The 18,127-nt window shown below is 53.3% G+C and overlaps 8 protein-coding genes across 8 annotated transcripts; 4 read left to right on the top strand and 4 right to left on the bottom strand.

The window, feature by feature from the left end:
- Positions 1 to 11: 11 nt before the first annotated feature.
- On the top strand, positions 12 to 1,478 carry G647_08030 (uncharacterized protein; the record flags this gene model as incomplete). Its single annotated transcript, XM_008732342.1, has 1 exon — positions 12 to 1,478. One exon carries the CDS (start codon positions 12 to 14, stop codon positions 1,476 to 1,478), a length of 1,467 nt encoding a protein of 488 aa, XP_008730564.1.
- A 1,524-nt stretch (positions 1,479 to 3,002) lies between these two features.
- G647_08031 (uncharacterized protein) lies at positions 3,003 to 3,515 on the bottom strand (the record flags this gene model as incomplete). The annotated part of the gene is made up of 1 exon (XM_008732343.1): positions 3,003 to 3,515. The coding sequence occupies one exon, from the start codon at positions 3,513 to 3,515 to the stop codon at positions 3,003 to 3,005; it is 513 nt and encodes a 170-aa protein (XP_008730565.1).
- Positions 3,516 to 5,259: 1,744 nt separating this feature from the next.
- Positions 5,260 to 8,631, bottom strand: G647_08032 (uncharacterized protein; the record flags this gene model as incomplete). The annotated part of the gene is made up of 2 exons (XM_008732344.1): positions 5,260 to 8,181; positions 8,230 to 8,631. 2 exons carry the CDS (start codon positions 8,629 to 8,631, stop codon positions 5,260 to 5,262), a joined length of 3,324 nt encoding a protein of 1,107 aa, XP_008730566.1.
- Positions 8,632 to 9,369: 738 nt separating this feature from the next.
- On the top strand, positions 9,370 to 9,910 carry G647_08033 (uncharacterized protein; the record flags this gene model as incomplete). The annotated part of the gene is made up of 2 exons (XM_008732345.1): positions 9,370 to 9,465; positions 9,518 to 9,910. 2 exons carry the CDS (start codon positions 9,370 to 9,372, stop codon positions 9,908 to 9,910), a joined length of 489 nt encoding a protein of 162 aa, XP_008730567.1.
- A 198-nt stretch (positions 9,911 to 10,108) lies between these two features.
- On the bottom strand, positions 10,109 to 11,146 carry G647_08034 (uncharacterized protein; the record flags this gene model as incomplete). Its single annotated transcript, XM_008732346.1, has 2 exons — positions 10,109 to 11,076; positions 11,131 to 11,146. 2 exons carry the CDS (start codon positions 11,144 to 11,146, stop codon positions 10,109 to 10,111), a joined length of 984 nt encoding a protein of 327 aa, XP_008730568.1.
- Positions 11,147 to 12,245: 1,099 nt separating this feature from the next.
- G647_08035 (uncharacterized protein) lies at positions 12,246 to 13,941 on the top strand (the record flags this gene model as incomplete). Its single annotated transcript, XM_008732347.1, has 3 exons — positions 12,246 to 12,409; positions 12,458 to 13,035; positions 13,124 to 13,941. The coding sequence occupies 3 exons, from the start codon at positions 12,246 to 12,248 to the stop codon at positions 13,939 to 13,941; spliced, it is 1,560 nt and encodes a 519-aa protein (XP_008730569.1).
- Positions 13,942 to 14,110: 169 nt separating this feature from the next.
- On the bottom strand, positions 14,111 to 14,977 carry G647_08036 (50S ribosomal protein L4; the record flags this gene model as incomplete). The annotated part of the gene is made up of 1 exon (XM_008732348.1): positions 14,111 to 14,977. The coding sequence occupies one exon, from the start codon at positions 14,975 to 14,977 to the stop codon at positions 14,111 to 14,113; it is 867 nt and encodes a 288-aa protein (XP_008730570.1).
- A 518-nt stretch (positions 14,978 to 15,495) lies between these two features.
- G647_08037 (ribosomal RNA large subunit methyltransferase J) lies at positions 15,496 to 18,062 on the top strand (the record flags this gene model as incomplete). The annotated part of the gene is made up of 2 exons (XM_008732349.1): positions 15,496 to 15,532; positions 15,598 to 18,062. The coding sequence occupies 2 exons, from the start codon at positions 15,496 to 15,498 to the stop codon at positions 18,060 to 18,062; spliced, it is 2,502 nt and encodes an 833-aa protein (XP_008730571.1).
- Positions 18,063 to 18,127: the final 65 nt, after the last annotated feature.

The following is an 18,127-nucleotide window of genomic DNA, read 5'->3' on the forward strand; positions in this document are numbered from 1 at the left end:
ACTCTGACGCCATGGCCAAGTCTGTGCTCGTGTCCCCTTTCCGATACCTCGCCAATCTGGTTGCCTCTCCCAAGAGCTCTGCTTCGACTGACTCTTCCCACCTCGACCCGTCTCTGCGGCAAGACCCGTCTCCCTCTACCAAGCGCAAAGCCGATCAGGAAGAACAGTTTGGGCGGCAACCAAAAAAGCATGCAATAAGGACGGGGCACGGCACTCCCGACCCATATGAGGATGACAATGACAACCACTCCGCTTCCAGTCCAGATCTTCCGATGAAAAGGACTAGAATCGAGGCAGGGTTGGATCGCTCGCTTATGCCTCCTCCAGCGACTCCCCACGGCAAGATGAAGAATTTCCCAATACAGCGTATCAGCCCATCGACAAGGCGGGATTCCCAAGGCTGGATCCGCGATGATGATTCAACGTCGTTCGTGTCAACTGCCGTTACAAGAAAAAAGCCGGACCTAGTGGACAACGACCTGATGGAAGAAGCAAGAAGACACGCTGCTGCGATTACTCTTCCCCCGAACTCGGGCATCTGGTCACAGACCGAACGCGAGCTGTTTTTCCACCTGGCGTATCGCGGCTTCGAGCCTCTGCTGCCACAGAACTGGATGCTGGACTTCGACACCTTACCAATCAGTGTATTTGCGCATGAGGACTCACTAGATCCAGCACTGATCCAGAATGTCAGAGACAACCAGTTCAGAGCAGGACACGCCCTCCGGCGGCTTTTTGAGGCTGGACAAGATGCACGGGACAGAAGTCACGTCAGTCCTGGAGTGCGGCGAGAGAGGGTGCTGGAAAAGTCTGTGAAAAGATACCTTTACTGGGCTTTGACTGATGTCGGGCTGCGACCGAGATCGAAGACGCAATACATCCCGGTCCACGTGGTCGCCGCGAGGAGAACGGGTCATTCTACTCTACAAACACTGGAGGAAGTTGCGACCAAATTACAGAAGTTGTCAGAGAGACATCAAAGGGCCCAGAATGTCCACCCTAGCGTGGAAACACGCGGCATGAATTCGGCAGACGCAGACGAGACTCGGGTTGCGGACGATGATCCGTCCACGCCAACTCTAATTGGACTCGTCATTATATCTGCCGTGCTTGTTGTCGTCACATTGAGTCCGTTCGCCCCGCCAGCGCCAGAGTGCACCCATGGAGAAATAGCCTCTCCGGCCCCTTCTGGTCCCTCCACTCACGGAGGCACAAGCTTCAACCCCGACAGGCTTCGTATAATCGCTGAACTGGATTTCAGCCAAAAAGATCAAGATGTGTGGAATGCGCTTGGGGTGGCAATTGCGGCAATGGAGATTCGGCGGGAGGCACTGAAGGTGAACCGCGGATTCACCAACGATGATATGAGTGCAATGGACTGGGATGGCATGTCGACCCCAGGATCAAAGTTCGAGGACGACATGGGGGAAGTGAGTACGCTGTCAAGACTGCAGTTGGATGACGACCCAGACTTGTAACGACCAATGCCGGGCGAGGAGTTTGTTGCTATGAGCCTAGTCTGTTGGTTCGACTGTATTGGAATCTATAGTGAGCCTTCCGGGGTTCAGCCCGGCCCTAGCCAAATCCAAGGACATGGTGCTTGAACCAAAAGTCATGACAGCCCCCTGATCTCGTATGTCCATGTCCCGGCGTCTACAGCGTTCCGGTGCAGTACCATTGAGCTACGCTGACTGTGATGAGCAGAAGCTGTTCTGTCCTTCCACATCGACTCTTGGACCGGACACGTGGAATGTTTGGCACCAATTTCCCGTGGCCCCTTCACGCCACGAATATTTGCCGCTGGTTGAGCTCGAAACGGGGCGGTCGAAAGCGACGATGGAATTCCATCTGGCATGTTTTAGACTTCAGGTGGATGCCACATTTTACGGACACGAACGATGTACATTTGACGGTGTGTCTCGCTGGCTAAAGTCTTTGACCATTCGGTATTTCGATCTGGGGCGGATCACCAGGAAATTGTCTTCGCCAGATGGCCACGGTTCGTTGCTGCTCTAAAACAGTTGACTGGTTCGAGCTTGCAATGCAGACGATGCCGCCCTCCTCGACTTTCGAGGACGATGCTTTTATCCCAATTCTCGCGCAATGAAAGGGATCGATCGGGAGGTTTCCATACTCTCTCAAGGAGCAATGAGTCTGGTCCAGTTGGCAGAAAGAGAGATGGCCAGATTGCCACCCGTTGGTACCTCTATGCTTTGCTATCACCGCTTGAGTCACCTGGGGCAACAGTGGGAAAGACAATCCGTCAACGTGCCGAGTCTCATCCAGCGCTATGTCGGAAAGCTCAAAGGTGTTCCCAGCAGCATACTCATTTGGGGGTGGCAAGCTGTTGCAATACAGGTAAACCCTGCCTCGGGGGTCAACACCGTCTATGTTTGAGGCCCATGTCTAGCCTAGCCCTCGGTCCAGGTGAACTGTGCAGGAGCGACATTGTCTTGAAGCTGTTTGGTTGCAGTGTTCCTTTGATCCTCAGACAACGCACAGCCACTTAACAGTTCGCCATCTACTCTGTAGCACCCTGGCACCGAAAAACTGGTGCATGTATCCTTGGCATGGATGCATGGCGCCGGTTTCAAGAATGAAGGAGGAGCTTATGTGCGGATGAGGTGGAATTCACGAACATCTAAACAAGGGGAGGATCTTTCCATGCGCCAGCGCTACCAACATGCAATACATTGGCTCGAGTCGCCTTTCGTCGCCGGCAGCGCCCTAAACAACCGGAACGGCGGCTCGTCTCTCTCTCGCGAATTTCTCAACGCCAGCGGCCCAAGGCTCTCGTTCATGGGGCGTCTGTGGTGCGAACACGCAAGATGGAGAGTGATCTCAGCGCGGCGTATTCTCGCAGTTACCTGCCCTTCCTTGCAGCGACAGCTTCACCGTCCGCCCTATCGAGGATTTGGCTAAAGATTGTAGCGGGGATAAAATACGCGATCCAGAATCCTGCCCATTGCACGAACGGCAAATAACCTCCCCACCCGTATTGCTCATGGATACGTGCAACAAGGGGTAAAGGTGAGGTCCACGGACTCATTAGAAGGGCGAGAACAGCGAGGAGAAGGCACGCCTGGGCGATATCCGCTCCACTGCGCCGCTTGCTGATGGTCTGAGCTGGCGCCACCAAGGGCAATGCAGAGGATACACTCCAGTGCCCACGAGCCGACTGGGTATTTCTCGTAAAGGCCGAGACCGAAGTGATATTGACCGTGCGGGTATATGGTCAAGCCCGTTGGCTCAATCACCAAAACATCCATCAGCCAGTGTATGATTGACGACGCCGCGCCGAGGATGCTTGCTTCCTTGCTGAATCCTGCGAGGTAATGGCATCGGACCCAGCCGAATATGCAAGACCAGATTATCATCATGACGATGGAATGTTCCCAGTCGATGAACTCAAACCGCGAATACATGTACGAGCCCTTTGTGGTGTCGGGGACAATTATGTCAAGTCCCAGCAGGGCGTCGACGGCACCCATATATCTAAGATCGACGATCCGCATGACGGGCCAGGCTGATATGTGCGAAGGTGACACTACCCATCTCGAACCCCGGCTGGATGGCCCGCTTCAAGGGTGTAGGCGAATCTTATCCAGTCTTTGCCGGCCCGAAATACTGATCTACGACATCAATCATGGTCTTTTCCAAGGCTTTCGTCCTTTGGCTGTAGGGAGACCATACACGGACTCTGCTCCCTGTAGCCCTTTGTGTTTGCAGCTGACAGACAGTGGCTTAGAGTACCGAGGCCTTGAGTCAGTCGACGCTTTGCAACACGAAGGTACCCGGGACAATGACGCACAAAGCATGAGAATCCATGAAGCCTTCGTCCAAGTCTCGGAGGAACTGGAGCATGGCGGACCTCTCGCGTGAGAACATGAAGCTGTCAAGGCCTGTGACGACGTAGTTCCCCCCTCAAGCTCGTGCACGAAACACTGGCGCCGGTCCGATCGAATCTCTCAAACGAACGAGCGAGCAGGTCGCGTAGTGTCGCGCCTGTTATTACCTTTCCTAGGGGGGTGGAAATAATGCCCGCGATCTCGCGGACGCCATGAGAGAGTAGATACAGCTTTCGGTCAACGAGCATGTGGCTCTACAAAAGGCCAAAGTAAAGCATTCTCGAGACGTACGGAGTATGTTAACTGGATACCCCGTCCGGGTTGTCAGGCGTTCGTTGGCATTATCCCTGATCTGGCATTATCCCTGATCCGCCATCATGGCTGCTTGGTATGACCTCGTCCCTTAGGAAGACTCGCACGAGTATGTTCAGGCCCGGAGCTTACTCCCAAGGGACTCCTCATAAGAACCTCCTCCCCGTGCTGCTCTCGCGATCTCCCTTAGCCATCCGCGTTCGCCATCCTACGCCGCTCTGTTCGGGCACAACACAGCGCATGAATATACGTCAGTGTTGCCCAACGTGCCCACCCCGTCTCACTGCACTGTGCAGCTCCATCCGCCTACACCACTACTGGACGTGTCTCGCTCCGCGCCCGACGGACCGCTCGTGGTATCCCGCGCGTTCGTGTTCCCATTCGCATTCGCGTTTCGATCCCCAGCGCTCTGAGCCCGCGCGGCCCACCCTCTCGTGGACATATCCCGGCCGGCTTTTGCCTAATTTAGTTGATGTCAGGAAAGTCGGCCTCACTCCGCGTGTGTGCACTCTGGCTTGGTCCGTCCAGACACAGACATACCTGAGTAGATTGGATGCGCGAGGCGTCGCTCTTTGTCATTGGGTTTTGCTTGGGCATCTCGAATTACTGCAAGGTGAAAGTAATGGGATGGGTGGAAGTGCGAGGAGGCAGTGAGAGTTGTTCACACGGGTTGTGCGTTCGGTTCCTTTCTCCTCTCCTCCCTTCTATTGTAGTAGATCTGTGGCAGCGTGTTGATGGTGATGCGAGTTGAGTTCGTCTGGCACTGTAGGTAGAAGGCGAGGACGCAGCGCATCGAGAACGTAAGGATTCACCCTGGCGGCTTGTAACCGCTTCAGCAAGCGCTTAGATAGCATGTCTTCCTCCCATCTTCTGGCATGGGTAACATCAACAGCTCGATCAAGACCTTTCTGCTGTTATACTAGATCATACTGGTTGCTGTAATTGATTCGACGCCCTCAAGCGTTCGTGGACGCACACAGTACCTTGCGCCATTATCATAACTTGCGCCTCGCGTGTAATACAAAGGGGCTATCCCACTCGAAGCCCTTGTGCGTTTCACACCCGCGTGCATCATCTTTTGGTCCCTGTCGTTCAGCAACTACCATATTGCACCAATATCGGCGTCAAACCTGGCGAGTTCCCGACCCTGTTCTTCGACCTCTTTTCGCGCCTTCATGCGCATGTAGAAGATGGGACAGTCCCTGCTGCTACACAGCACTTCGCTGTGCATGCTCCCCTGGCATCTTTGACACTGCGTCCACAACCTGGAGAATCGGACCTCAAGCTCGCCGACCTTGTTGATCTGTTTCGTGTACAACTCGCCAATCCGCGGACGGCAGTTCTCGCAGACTGCGCCATTCGACTCCTCTTTGCCGACGAGCGGCTTCTTGCATCCCATGCATGTCTGTGTTTTCTTTGCAAACTTCATGAGTCCGCCCACCGTAGGAGCTGCAACGGAGATGGAGCGAGTATGATCGCCAGCCAGAAGCGAATTGGCCTTTTTCTCACCCAGAATGGGCTCGAAGATCCTGCCCAAGGGATTGGCCAGTTGATTGTCTAGGTAGTATCTCGTGTCGATGGGGACATTGTTCTCCAGGACGAAGATAGGATCCTCGGAGTTCTCGTAGTTCTTCGATCCACTGGCTCCTTTCACCATCACATACGCAACGCGATCACCTAGAGCCGGCGCAGAACCAGCGTCACGCTTCCTCATTCTCTCGGCAAGTTCGACGTGGGCTTGTTTGGCAGTGTAGTCGCTCTTGCTGAGTGCTTTCGTTATAACTAGCATGCTGAGATCGATCTTGTTTTGCAAGAGGTTCGCGATCGTCTCTTTGACGTAGGATTGCGCTCCCTCGAGATCACGATCCATCAGGATCTTCTTCAAAACCGTTTCGATGACAATCTGGACAAGACGACAATTATCTCGGCGCACGGTTTCAATCCCTTTGCTGTCCATCTTGTCGTAATTTTCCGCATTCGTCCAGTATAATCCCGCATATCGCTTCTTGTTGATGAGCAGGTACGGGAAATACACCTTCTCAAACTCCAGCTTGATGGGTTTGATAAACTTGTTAGAGACGAACTCAGCAGCTTCTTGCCCTAATTCCATGGTCTTCTTCAGGTCCTTTTCTCCAAACTTGACCATGACCGAATCAGTGTCGCCATAAATGACTTGAGCATCATGCGAATATCCATTGGCGATGGTGTACTTCGCTTCCACTTCTTGCTTCGTCTTCTCGATCATTTGACGGCCATATGAGGTTGTGCTCGAGGCGATTGCAAGACAGGGAAGCTTCCCCACCGTGGCTCCGGTAATGCCATAGACTGAGTTTGCAGATACCTTCAAGGCGAGCTGACGACCGTTCAGCACCGCCTTCTTGAAAGGATCCGTTTCGACAGCAAGCTCCTTTTTCGCGCGCTTACGTGCACCCAACAACTCTTCGAGAATTTGGGTGAGGAGTCCCTTTCGAACTTTTGCTGTAGCAAAAAGATCTCCGTTGGGGGTCACGATGTAGTCTTCGTCCTTTTTGAGATTCAGCTTCTCAATGGTATTCTTGTTTAACAGTGTCGTATAGCATAAATTGTGAGCCTGGATGATAGATGGGTACAGAGAAGCGAAATCCAGCGTTGCCACTGGGACGTCGTAGTAGCCTCGAATGGGTTCAATGACTGTGGCGCCTTCGTACTGTTCGTCGGTGCCTTCGTTGCTCAGATTTGGGATAACCAATTGTTGCTCCAATGCTTTGCGGAAAAGCTGACTGATGAATTTGACCTGCTGACCACGTGCTAGGAGGTAGTTGAATGGAACTCCTGTGACTCTTGCCATTTCGGTGTAGTTGACCAGACACATGAGTTTGTCCATCAGACGCTGGGGCAGGTAAGCATCCTTCAAGCAGTAAACCGCCAACCGTCGTCGCGAGTCGGGGGTCCCATTGAATAGTTCGGTGATCATGGTATGATGGACATCTTCTTTCTGCTCACCCAAAAAATGAGCGCAGACCGAGTTGAGTGTATAGCTTCGGAGTTGATGGTCTCGTTGAACCAGCTGCAACAAGTCCAGTTGGATTCTTCCGTTCGTATTTGTAGCCTTGGTATCGCGATTACCCATCTGCTTGCTCGAAAAGTTCGTGTCCCTTGCCTGAGAGACCACGCTCCTCAGCCGGGACCAGTAAGGGAATTTCGACAGCTTGAGATGCTTCGCCCTGTCAAGGAGATAGGGGAAGTCGAAGTTTGCGATATTGTAGCCGATGATGACGTCCGGATCAACCTTCTCCAGGAAATCCCTCCAGGCCATAAGCATCTTGGCTTCCGAATCGTGCTCATAGATCTGCGTGTTTACTATCAAACTGCAAGTATCCAGCACGAAAACATTTCGTATGAAAGGTTTGGACTCTCCGTATTTCGTGACCACGTTCGCGATCTGAATGACAGGATCCATATGCGGTTCAGGAAAGACACCTTTGCGACCCGCACACTCGATGTCGAAGGATAAGATTCGGAGCGGCGCCATTTTGGCCCATTCTCCATCGTGCCCGTGTGCGATGAGATCCCGGTAATGGCAGTATGCCTCGATCTGACAGTTGGACTGCCTATCGTGCGAAGGCAGGACGTGGTACTTCTGTGGAGGAACCTCGACCCATGACATCCCAGTGACCCCAGTGTCGATCATGAAACGAAGGACGTATTGGATACTGTCAAACGTCAAAATCTTGCTCTCGACACCCTTCCACATGCCCTTGTAATTGGCGTTTCCACCTTCTATTGTGGTGCGCACTCTATTGATATACTTGGGATCTGACACGGTGATCTTCAGGTACGGGCTCTTCTGGTTCCCTTGGAAGCCGTAGAGGTTCTCGCGAAGCACCATCTGCACCGAGTGGATTGTCGGCTGATGTTGGGCCAGTTGCGTTTCAAGGTACGCCTTGTAACCCTCGATATCTGAGCGCTGGAAGTTGACCGGGGCTGCAACGTAGAGGTAGTGCAGGAAATCAGTGACGTGAAGGAGGATGGAGTGACCGGTCTGTATTATGGTTAGTCCGGCTCTGATCAAGGATATCGACCTATTCACCTCTGATACGCCAAACATCTTTAGAGTCATCTTGCCACCATGCAGGGTGCCCTCCTCGATTTCGATCTGCTGGAATGTCAAGGGATCAGTGTCCTCGTTGAAATCGTCCAAGCTGGGTCGATCCCATTGCTGGTCTCTCTCTGAGTTGTTCTCTTTCAGGCCAGTAATATCCTGGGTCATCTTCTCCAGGACCTCGGTTTCGAAGTGACTCTTGGGCTGGGACGAGCCCAGCTTTGACTTGAAGCCATGTGGACCGGTCTGCGATGAGTGGAAAGAGACACTGGGGCTGTTGCCGTTGAGTTTCCTCTTCTTTGCCGACGGCGGGGATTTGACGACATTGTGAGTATTGGTCGTGTCAGTCAACACTCTCTTCTTGGGCTTTTCAGCTACACGACCAGGCATTGTTGCAGGTGCGACGTCCGGAGACTTTGCACTACGATTGTTATGCGGACGTGGAGGACGTGGAGGGCGTGGTGTGGGTGTGGTGGGCGATGGTCCCAGACGCGGATTATTAAATGGAGTGACGTGAACGCGACGCGAAAAGCCACAGTGCATATTTCGCCCACCGTAGGAAACGCTATACCATTTGGAGTCAGCTTAGCGTCTCGCCGGCCCAGACCGCCTGCCGCCGCTAACAATTCCAGTGAGCGGCTGAAATGTTTCATGTACGTACCAAGTGCCCCTCCAAACAAAACACTCACTCAACCTTCATAACTCTCTCAGTCCACCACAGAACGCTGGCCGTGGATAAACAGCATTGGAATACAACAAACTGCGTGGAGGACACTCAGGTCAACCTTGTCCGGCGGTCGCAACTATGGCGGACGACTTGCAGGCTGAGCAGACCCCCGGGTTTAAGGTGGGGGAGAAGAAGACAATCGATGAGTACCATAAATTGGGTGAGTCCGCTGTCAAAACCACAGCATCTTCCCCGAAAAGGCGGAACACGGCTTTAGGCGTGCCTGTCAATGCCTCAGCAGGAGAAAATAAAGAGCACTACAGGCGCCTCTGACGTGACAAGGCTGGATTCTCGTTCCTTGCCACTCTCGGCTTGCGGTCTACGGAACAACTTCTGGACACGCGCATTCATTCCGACCAGCCAACTGACAACTTTTCCCGCCAGACGCAAATGACGAAGCCATGCAGCGATACAAGCAATCGCTTGGTCTTAGCGGCGGCACACCTATTGGTGATCCTAAAGACCCTCGCACATGCATCATCAAATCCCTCGCTCTGGTGAGTCGACCCTGATTTCACAGCTCAGTCACCGCCACTGACCCGGTTAAAGGAAGTCAATGGCCGACCGGACATCACCATTGATCTTACCCAACCCGGTTCTGTCGACACCTTGAGTAAACATCCGTTCACCATCAAGGAGGGCACCACATATCGGATGAAGGTCGTCTTCACCGTCAATCACGAGGTCCTCTCCGGTCTCAAGTACATCCAGTCCATCAAGCGCAAAGGTATCCGAGTCAGCAAAGACCAGGAAATGATCGGCAGCTTCGCACCCAACACGACCGACAATCCTCAATACATCAAGAGATTTGCTGAGGAGGAGGCCCCTTCAGGCATGTTGGCTCGCGGCCACTACGACGCAAGTGTCAGATTCGCCGACGACGATGATCGCACCCATCTCGAGTTCAACTGGTCATTCGATATCGCCAAGGATTGGAAATGATCGGGTTGATTGTGAAGACCAGACAATGCATCCGTCTCGATGTCCAAGTCGATGAAGTGAGCAGGGCGATGCTGCGGGAGCTGACTCGTCACAATGCAGAGTGATGCGCAGTTGAACTGAGGACGCTGAACTCGGATGGCTCTGCGGGCTGCGATGCGGACACGTTGAAGGATGTCTCTACTCGAGACAATCGCATAGCTAGAGAAAGTACTCAATGTGAGAACCTTGGCTGTCTTTCCCTTGTGTCTGTTGCTGCTGCTGCTGCTGCTGTTGTTGCTCGTTCCGATGAACATCGTTTTCTGGAGCCGCGTCAAAAATGTTGAAGTAGCGGTCGCCTGCATCGCTCACTTCCAGCACACTTGCCAAGTTTCCACAACGGTAACAGTAATTAGGAGCGCTCCAGACAGTACTGAGGCGATCGTCGTAGAGTACCTGGTATCCTTCTTGGCACAGCTGATGGGCGCGGAGGATGTGAGACATGCTGTTGACCTGGAGGAACTTTTTCACGACGTCTCCCCCGAACGTGTATCCCGCGCCTCTCGGGGACAGCGAAAACTCGTCCCGTTCAGGATCGGGGTCTGACCACACCAGATCCGCCATGGGACCTTCGTGTGGGATTTCCCGGTACCTGTCGATGATTTTGATCTGGTCGATCGAGTGTATAGATGGCGAGAGTCCGCCGTGAACACAGAATATCTGATTGTTGATGACCACGCTTAACGTGAGGAAGTCGAACATGTCTGTGAAGTAGTGCCAAACGTTGGCATTGCCGTATTTCCGCGCGCATTCCGTATAGAAGCCGTAGGACTGGGTAACGCCTCGTGATTCATGGTTGCCGCGAATGAGGTGAACGCGATGGGGGTATCGTAATTTCAAGCAAACAAGAAGGGAAATCGTCTCGACGCTGAAGAGACCACGATCCACGTAGTCGCCGAGGAAGAGGTAGTTGGTGTCTGGGCAAAACCCGCCAATCTTGAAGATCTCGAGCATGTCAAAGAACTGGCCATGTATGTCGCCGACGACCGTGACCGGTGCCGAGATGTGGACCACGTTGCTCTCTTTCATCAGCATCTCTTTCGCCTTTGCGCATATTGCCTCGATGAGGGACTCGGCCAGCAGGTTCTTTTTGTACAGTTGAGCAATGCATTGATCGAGGTCAATGCTGGCTGTAAACCCTCGTTATCAGCGATGTTATCCACGAAACTCCGTTGGTGCCATACCAGGTAGGCCAGGCATCGCGCAGTGGGAGGGCCTGTCAAGGATCGAATGGGCTGTGCGCCTGGGCGTCTACAGTCAGAACCAGTCCCTCGGACTCTAGTTATGTATCAGGCGCTGTCTCATGGTGTTCAACGCCGTAGAATGCTGCCAACGACGCACAGAAAGCTATTCAGAAATATGGCATGGGCGTGGACAGAGATATAATGAGCGTCTGCGCGCGACCCAAAAATGGAAGGGACGAAGTGGCAACGTCGACTTCTTGAGATAGTGGCAGTCTGACTGAAAAACGTGGGCGTGTTCGGCGTCCACTTCTCGGTGTCGACACGGTGTCAGGTGTTGCAAAGAGCTGAAACTGTGCGGTCCAGTACACAGTACTCCGTACCTCCGTAGCATATTCCTGTCAGACAGCTTTTTTTCTCAGGCTAGACGCGGATGTTCTTCAAAAGGAGCAAGAGGTCACGCTTCTACTCCTACTCCTCCCTGCTACGTCGCTCACATTACATACTCGACATCTCTATAATTCGTTGCCTGTTGTTGAGTGAGTCTACTTTCACTGTGATCTTCGTGAGAGATGCTTGTCTCCTGGCTGTGTGCCCCAACACCACCCTGTAAGCCAGTATTTGGTTTCCAGCTCATGCAGAGGACCGTGAAAGCTCTATCGAAATGCGATGGGCTTTTAGACAAAGAAACTCCAACACGCAGCTCAATGACGGCGTTGGGGGTAGTATAAGCGGCAAGCAGTATCAATATGCGCAATAGCCCAAGTTCCTACCTGTCAGTGACAGGCAGTTCGGTCTCTAAAAATGTCTTCTCAACCTTCGCCTTTCATCACGCATCTCTCCTCCGTTGTGACGGCCTTTACTGCCTGATGTGCTCTGTAAGGCGGTGGATAATCTGGGTTACCGGCAGCTGTACTTTGCTTGCGGCCCTCGTTTGCTCGACACGCGTATGATTCCCTCACTCCCGTCGTGTCCAGTGCTTCTGTTCTGCGAGCAAATCAAGGCAGTCTCGCGCGCAATTCCCTGAGAGATTACTCTCGCCTCCTCCCTTCGAAGGACAACATCATCAGTGCGACATTTGACTACTTTCTAGGATGCAGCACGCTCCCTACAGCACCATGGCCTCTGGGCAAGGGTGCAGCTCGACTGATTATGCAGCGACTGTATCTGGTGGGAGCCACCCCTTCACCAAGGACAACAGGACGAATGAGCGCTGGGATGGAGATAACTACTACGGCGACCATCAGAGATACTATCATGGCCAACCGGCTCAACCAGACTGGTAAGTTGAGCGGACTGCCCACTGATCAAGCTGTGGACTGACAACCAGGCACTCGGCTCCAAACTCCCCACCACCGAGACACCACGGCATTCGCATCCTAGGCGCAGCTGGGCCGGAACATGACATATGTTTCCCTGGAGGAGCTGAACGTGGGGAACACCGTCATTATGTTAGGGGTGCACGATCGGAACACCACGCACGAAATGACCTTATCCAACCCGATCATTCACGAAGAGTCCCGTCTCGCTGTTCACCTAGAGCTCGGTCAAGTTCAAACAGCGATCGGCAGGACCTCGACAGGCTGCTCAATGACCAAAGTCGCATCATCCAGAGGAAAGATGGCAAAATCAACGAGCAACAAAAACTCATCAACAAGCTCACCAGCGAAAAGAAGACCCTTGCAACTACTATCGAAGATCTAAGATTTCTCAAGGACTCCTTAACTCGGAAGCTCCATGAGAAGGACGATGAACTTCAGCGGGTGAACTATCACGATCCTGAGGGGTCACATCGTAGAGACGATCTCACTGCAGCTCAAGACAGAAAGCTACAAGATTCCAACCGCTATATCAATAACCATCTGGATCAGATCCGCAACCTTGGGGGACTGCCCGTCCCTCCACCTCGTGAGGGTTGCTGGCGCTCCTGCTCAACAGAGGATCCTTCTGGGATTGAGGAGGCGGACGGCTACGCTGATTCGGACAAATTCCTCAGTGCTCTCGACTTTCCAGACGACTCTGCTTGCTTTTCAAGGCGCAGATCTAGCCACACCTGTAGAACGAAGACTTCAAGCACTCGGCGCCACCATGGACGAGAATGACCTCATAGAATCACAGCAACCCGTCATCGTCTCAAAACATCTCCGAAATTGCAAAGACAACGAAAACAGTTCATGGTCACGGCCGGTCGCTCAGACCGTACTCTGGCCCAGAGTTAAAGACGATCCCGCCTTTGCAGATGTTGGTCATGGACCCCCAGTCACATTTGACGTGCTCTGGCATCGAATTCGGGATATCACTTCGAGCCACGTCGCAAACGACGACCAATATGATTCACATTCGTCAACGTTCGACGAGCGATATGACCCGCAAGATCATTCACCGCTTTCTCTGTCAGAAAGTGGACTGTCGAATAAGGAAGAAGAACGACTGGCCGTACCAGCGGGGTCCAATCATCTCGCGCTAGCGAGGTCTCATATGCGTCACAAGGGCCGCGGCAGACCAAGATCGCGGTCACCTGGGTATAAAAGACACCGAGATCAGAGACAAAAATACCGCCAGCGACGATATGAGGGTTCCAATCCCGGCCCGCCGTCGACCGACCGAGACCGAGATCGGCACAGATACGAGGTAGGTGAACGACCCAGAGATGTGAAAACCATGATGGATGCAGACACAGTGCGGAACATTGAAGCCAGATCTGGAAGTCGACAGCCAAATCAGAAGACACGCAAGGGGGCAAAACGCAAAGGAAAGAGAAAGCAGCAGCAGCAGCGAAAGCAGGAGGAGAAATCTGCTGGAACTGTTGATTAGCTCCTGCAGCAGCCTGCTGTTAAACCATTGCAGAAGCAGGACACTTTTACAACTTGGCTCCTCACTACGAGGAAAGCCACCAGTCTTATCAGGATGTGGTTTGAACAGAGCCATGAATCGATATGCCAGGCCAAACAGCATGCAATCATTCAGTCCAAATACCTCTATTTCACAAATACTGTACAATTTGCTCCGGCTGTAGGTGCGGGTACTTCTCCCTGACATGGTATATGGGCATCCCAAAGGTAAACCACGACCCGCCACTTTCGAACGAATGTGCTCGACACAGCAGCCTGAGCAACGCGGAGCGTTCAATGACGATTCGCCCGCTTGTCAACAAATCCTTGACGTCCACATCCTCGATGTCTTTGAGCTCGCCGTGTTCACCAATCGTGTCCATCGCTTCAAAGACTCGAGGATTGTATTTCTCAAGGGTCTTCGTGACCAAGAGGCTTCGACCGTGGCCTTGTCCCCACTGGTTCGCCTCAAAGAGATTGTTCAGGAAGCGCGCAGAATTGTCCTCCGGCAGGGTTATCTGATTGTCGAGGATGATCAACTCGTTCTTCCTGAGGCGATAACTCAGCGCGATGCGAAATGCCTGCTGATACACCTTCTCCGGAAGTTCTGTCGAGAAATCTCGGGGTTTGGGTCCGAAAGCGACGCCACCTCCTCGTCTAATAGGTGATTTTTTATCTCGGACTCGAGCGCGACCGGTCCCTTTTTGTTGGTATAGTTTGCGATTTGACCCGTGGACCTCGAACCGCCATTTCGTGGACGCAGTGCCTTGGCGGGTCATGTCGGCTTCGTAGATGACCGCGCGGTGAAGGATATCTCGGCGGAGAGGCGCGTCAAGGTATTTCGGACTGTAGAGCGCATAGCCCGAGGGTTCGATTCGAGGCCAGGTGTAGCGTGTCGCAAGGACAGGGTGGTCGAGAGCATAGACTTCTGCTGGTGACGCTGAGGTGGTGATTCCGGGGAGAGGGGCTTCGAGTTTGGTTTTCGAGGCATCAATGCCAGCGTCGATGTCTTTGGCCATCTCTGAGATGGGCAGTTCTGTCTGAGTAGCAAAGTTGCGGCTGAGACGAGGCGCGAGACATTGCTTTTCAAAAAGTTAGAAGACGAGATAATTGTATCGGAACACGAATCAGTCGTACCGTCAACGGGTCTGTAACATTGAGCTGTTTGAAGTTCCTCACCAGTCCTAAGAGACTGCGCGATGCCGACGGGTGCGCCATGTGTCCTGGACTCCCACGAAACGCCGGCAGCGGTTCACCCTTTCATCTTCTGCGTACGAGAAACTGCCAGCTGCAAAGCAATAGAAACTGGAGGTCGATGGTACTGCAAACAGGGAAGGTTTCCCGAGGGGGACATTAGCGCAGCCTCGTCGGAACAACCTCGGCAAAGAAGTTCGAAATCTTGGCTCGATTTTTCGGTCAAAGATTTGGATCACGGCCTGTAGGAGGTTGCGCTCTGCACCCCATTCGCTCCCTTGGCTGCGCAGAAGACCAGCCAGTGTGAAAAGCCGTTTATATCTTCTGGGGACGTCTTTCTATCATGGCGGTCCAGAAGAAACACGGCAAGGGCCGTCTGGGTACGTGTCACCCCGCCACTTCCATCTCTTGGCCACTAACTGACTAAATGACTGACATGTCGCAGACAAGTGGTACAAGCTCGCCAAAGAAAAGGGCTACCGCGCTCGAGCCGCCTTCAAGCTAATCCAGTTGAACAAGAAATATGGCTTCCTGGAAAAGAGTCGAGTACTCCTGGATCTCTGCGCCGCACCCGGATCATGGTGTCAAGTTGCGGCCGAGACGATGCCTGCGCAGAGTCTCATCATTGGTGTCGATTTGGCACCCATAAAGCCTATACCGAGGGTCATTACGTTCCAGAGCGATATCACTACAGACAAGTGCCGGGCGACTATCCGATCGCACATCAAGCATATGAAAGCGGATACTGTGTTGCACGACGGTGCGCCCAACGTAGGTGTAGCGTGGGTGCAGGACGCATTTTCGCAAGCAGAATTGGTGCTGCAGTCGATGAAGCTGGCGACCGAATTCTTGAAAGAGGGAGGCACATTCGTCACAAAAGTCTTCCGGTCCAAGGACTACAATGCGCTGCTCTGGGTGTTTAAACAGCTGTTCACATCAGTGGAAGCGACGAAACCTCCGTCCTCGAGGAATGTCTCCGCGGAAATCTTTGTCGTGTGCAGAGGTTTCAAAGCACCGAAGAAGCTGGATCCGAAATTCCTCGACCCGAAGCACGTTTTCGCGGAGATCCAGGAGCCGACACCTAACAACGAGGCGAAAGTGTTCAACCCGGAGAAGAAGAAAAGGAAGCGAGAGGGTTACGAAGAAGGGGATTGGACACAGCATAAGGAAGTGCCCGTCAGCGAATTCATCCACACGACCGATCCTATCGCCATTCTTGGCTCGGTCAACACTCTCAGTTTCGAGCAGCCACCGAACGGTGATCTGGCACTTGCGACCATTGACAGACTACCTGAGACCACCGCTGAAGTCAGACAATGTTGCGCAGACTTGAAAGTCCTGGGGAAAAAGGAATTCCGCACGTTGCTCCGTTGGCGATTGAAGGTTCGCGACAAGTTTGGCATGTCTACCAAGGCCAAGAAGCAGCAGGCGAAAGAAGAGGAGAAAGACCAGGAAGGAGATGAGGTCGCCGAGGTCGAGTCCATGGATGAAGAGCTCAAGATGCAGGAAGAACTGCAAAGGCTGAGGGACCAGGATAGCAAAGAGAAGAAAAAGGAACGCCGGAAAGAGAATGAGAAGAAGAGAAAAGAGATCGTCAGGATGCAGATGCACATGACCGCGCCGTTTGATATCGGGCTGGAGCAGAACGGCCCAGCGGGAGAAGGGTCGATGTTCAGCATCAAGACGGCCGAGAGGGCTGCTCATCCCCCGCGCATCGAGGACGAAGAGATGGCGGATGGCGAGGGCGGACAATCAGAGGTCTCAGAAGTCGAGACGCAAAGCGAAGACGAAGACGAAGACGAAGTCGCCGACCGACTCGAACGAGAACTCGACATGATGTACGAATCCTTTCAGCAAAGGAGAGAAGAAGCCGACGCAAAATCACGAGCCAAGCGAGCGAGAAAGGATAGAGAGACAGACGAGTGGGAAGGCTTGTCTGACGAAGGAGATAGAACAGACAACGAGCCGACTGATGTCGAAACAGACGCGGAAGATGACTATTCGATGAGAGAACTGCCGAGGCAAGAAGGACTGTCCAACAAAGCAGCAATGTTCTTCGACCAAGATATCTTCCAGGGCCTGGGCATCGAGGATGACGAGTACGACAATGACAAAGACAGTGCGATTGAGATGGACGACGAGTCATCAGACCAGGCCAAACCGCCCGTCGGCACCGTACCAAACAAAGCATCAGAAGGCGCGCAAAAGAGTAAGCCTCTCAAGTCCGCCCTGAAGAAAGCACACTCCATGAGAGCCGAGGATTCCGAGTCCGACTCCGAGCCCGAAAAAAGGACAGCTTCTGCTCCTCGAGCAGCAGAAGAACCCCTCACCCCCTCCGGCCACTTAGACATCGACATTATCACCGCCGAAGCCATGACGCTAGCGCACTCGCTCGCGACAGGTGAAAAGACCCCGCGCGACCTCCTCGATGACAACTTCAACAAATACACGTTCCGCGACGTCGACGGTCTGCCCGATTGGTTCCTCGACGACGAGGATAGACACTCAAAGCCCCAGCGGCCCATCACGAAAGCGGCCGCCCTGGCCATCAAGGAGAAACTACGCGCCTTGAACGCGCGGCCGATCAAGAAGGTGCGGGAAGCCAAGGGGCGCAAGAAGTTCAAAGCCGCGCAACGGCTCGAGAAGCTGCGCAAGAAGTCGGCGCTCCTCCTGGAAGACGAGGGCATGTCCGAGAAGGACAAGGCCAGCGCGATCACCAGGATGATGTCCCGTGCCGCCAAGAAGAGCGGCAAACCCAAGGAGAAGGCCAGATTGGTGGTGGCGAGGGGTGTGAATCGCGGGGTTGCGGGTCGGCCACGAGGCGTCAAGGGGAGGTACAAGATTGTGGATCCACGATTGAAGAAGGATGTCAGGGCTGAAAAACGATTGAAGAAGAAGCTGAAGAAGTGAGCGGTGACAAGGTGCTCAAGAAGTGGTGCTAGTATGCTTGGAGGAGGTCTGCCTGTGCGACAGTA

The sequence above is a fragment of the Cladophialophora carrionii genome, assembly GCF_000365165.1.
Source record: "Cladophialophora carrionii CBS 160.54 unplaced genomic scaffold supercont1.6, whole genome shotgun sequence".
In the NCBI taxonomy this organism is placed as follows: domain Eukaryota; kingdom Fungi; phylum Ascomycota; class Eurotiomycetes; order Chaetothyriales; family Herpotrichiellaceae; genus Cladophialophora; species Cladophialophora carrionii.